This window comes from Mizuhopecten yessoensis, unplaced genomic scaffold, assembly GCF_002113885.1.
Source record: "Mizuhopecten yessoensis strain PY_sf001 unplaced genomic scaffold, ASM211388v2 scaffold10547, whole genome shotgun sequence".
Lineage (NCBI taxonomy): Eukaryota > Metazoa > Mollusca > Bivalvia > Pectinida > Pectinidae > Mizuhopecten > Mizuhopecten yessoensis.
In genome coordinates, this window is record NW_018408601.1 from 29,392 (window position 1) to 30,610 (window position 1,219).

The window sequence follows — 1,219 nt, forward strand, 5'->3', positions numbered from 1 at the left end:
ACCAGAAGAGGAAGTCTCTCTTATTTCAAAGCAAAATCCACAAATTGTACAAACGTTGTCTTGTAGATAGACACGGCGTGGTGTCATGGGCGCCGCCATTTTCGATGCTCATTTGACACCTCTCGGTCTTTTATCATAGCAAGTGTGTTCCGAAATCATTACATCATCACTTACAGAAATGCGTAAGCTCTCATCTGATTGGTTAATGCAAAGGTCGCCTGAACATGACCCTCCACGGGATGTTGTTAGATCTTCAACGCGACATATCAGTAAACGGGAGCGATGTGAAGATATAATTTTAATTAGATTGTTATTACTGCATCATAATAATATCATATAAAACAGTTTGAATAAGAAAAGCAATCTATTGCTATAAATCTTCACAACAGTAAACTAAGTAGGTAAGTTCGGGTAAACAATAAATCAATTCTAATTAAAGCCACGAATTTATCCCTGGTAACATTGATGTTTACAGTTAGCCCTAACTGTTCTATACATCTGTTCTATGTAGGTGGTCCTTTGGAATCGTGCTGTGGGAGATCGTCACCTTAGGTAAGTTAAACACAACGTTAACGATTTGATGAACTTCTACCGGAAACAGAAGTCACTGAATAACTTGTGGCTTCCGGGGGAAATGTAACAGCTTGTGTGAACGTATACACATATTTCTAAATACAAGACTTCAAATTGGACATGCATGATGTACATATGTGTGATTCTATGTATTGAAGTTATGTTTGATGTTTGAGTGTGATATACTGGTTAGTAAGTTAGTTATGTTTGATGTGTTTAAGTGTGATATACTGGTGAGCTAGTTATGTTTGATGTTTGAGTGTGATATACTGGTGATTCGTTATGTTTGATGTTTGAGTGGAATATACTGGTGAGTTAGTTATGTTTGATGTTTAAGTGTGATATACTGGTGAGTTAGTTATGTTTGATGTTTGAGAGTGATATACTGGTAAGCTAGTTATGTTTGATGTTTAAGTATGATATACTGGTGAGTTAGTTATGTTTGATGTTTAAGTGTGATATACTGGTGAGCTAGTTATATTTGATGTTTGAGTGTGATATACTGGTGAGTTAGTTATGTTTGATGTGTAAGTGTGATATACTGGTGAGTTAGTTATGTTTGATGTTTGAGTGTAAATACTGGTGAGTTAGTAATGTTTGTTGTTTGAGTGTGATATACTGGTGAGTTAGTTATGTTTGATGTTTG

At 35.4% G+C, this 1,219-nt stretch overlaps 1 protein-coding gene across 1 annotated transcript in view; it reads left to right on the plus strand.

The window, feature by feature from the left end:
* LOC110461040 (proto-oncogene tyrosine-protein kinase receptor Ret-like) overlaps positions 1-1,219 on the plus strand; it is a 40,765-nt gene that overhangs the window by 28,951 nt on the left and 10,595 nt on the right. Inside the window, exon 11 of the mRNA XM_021514312.1 lies at positions 512-552. Within this exon, the coding sequence (XP_021369987.1) occupies positions 512-552 (41 nt within the window). The remainder of the gene's footprint in view (positions 1-511; positions 553-1,219) is intronic.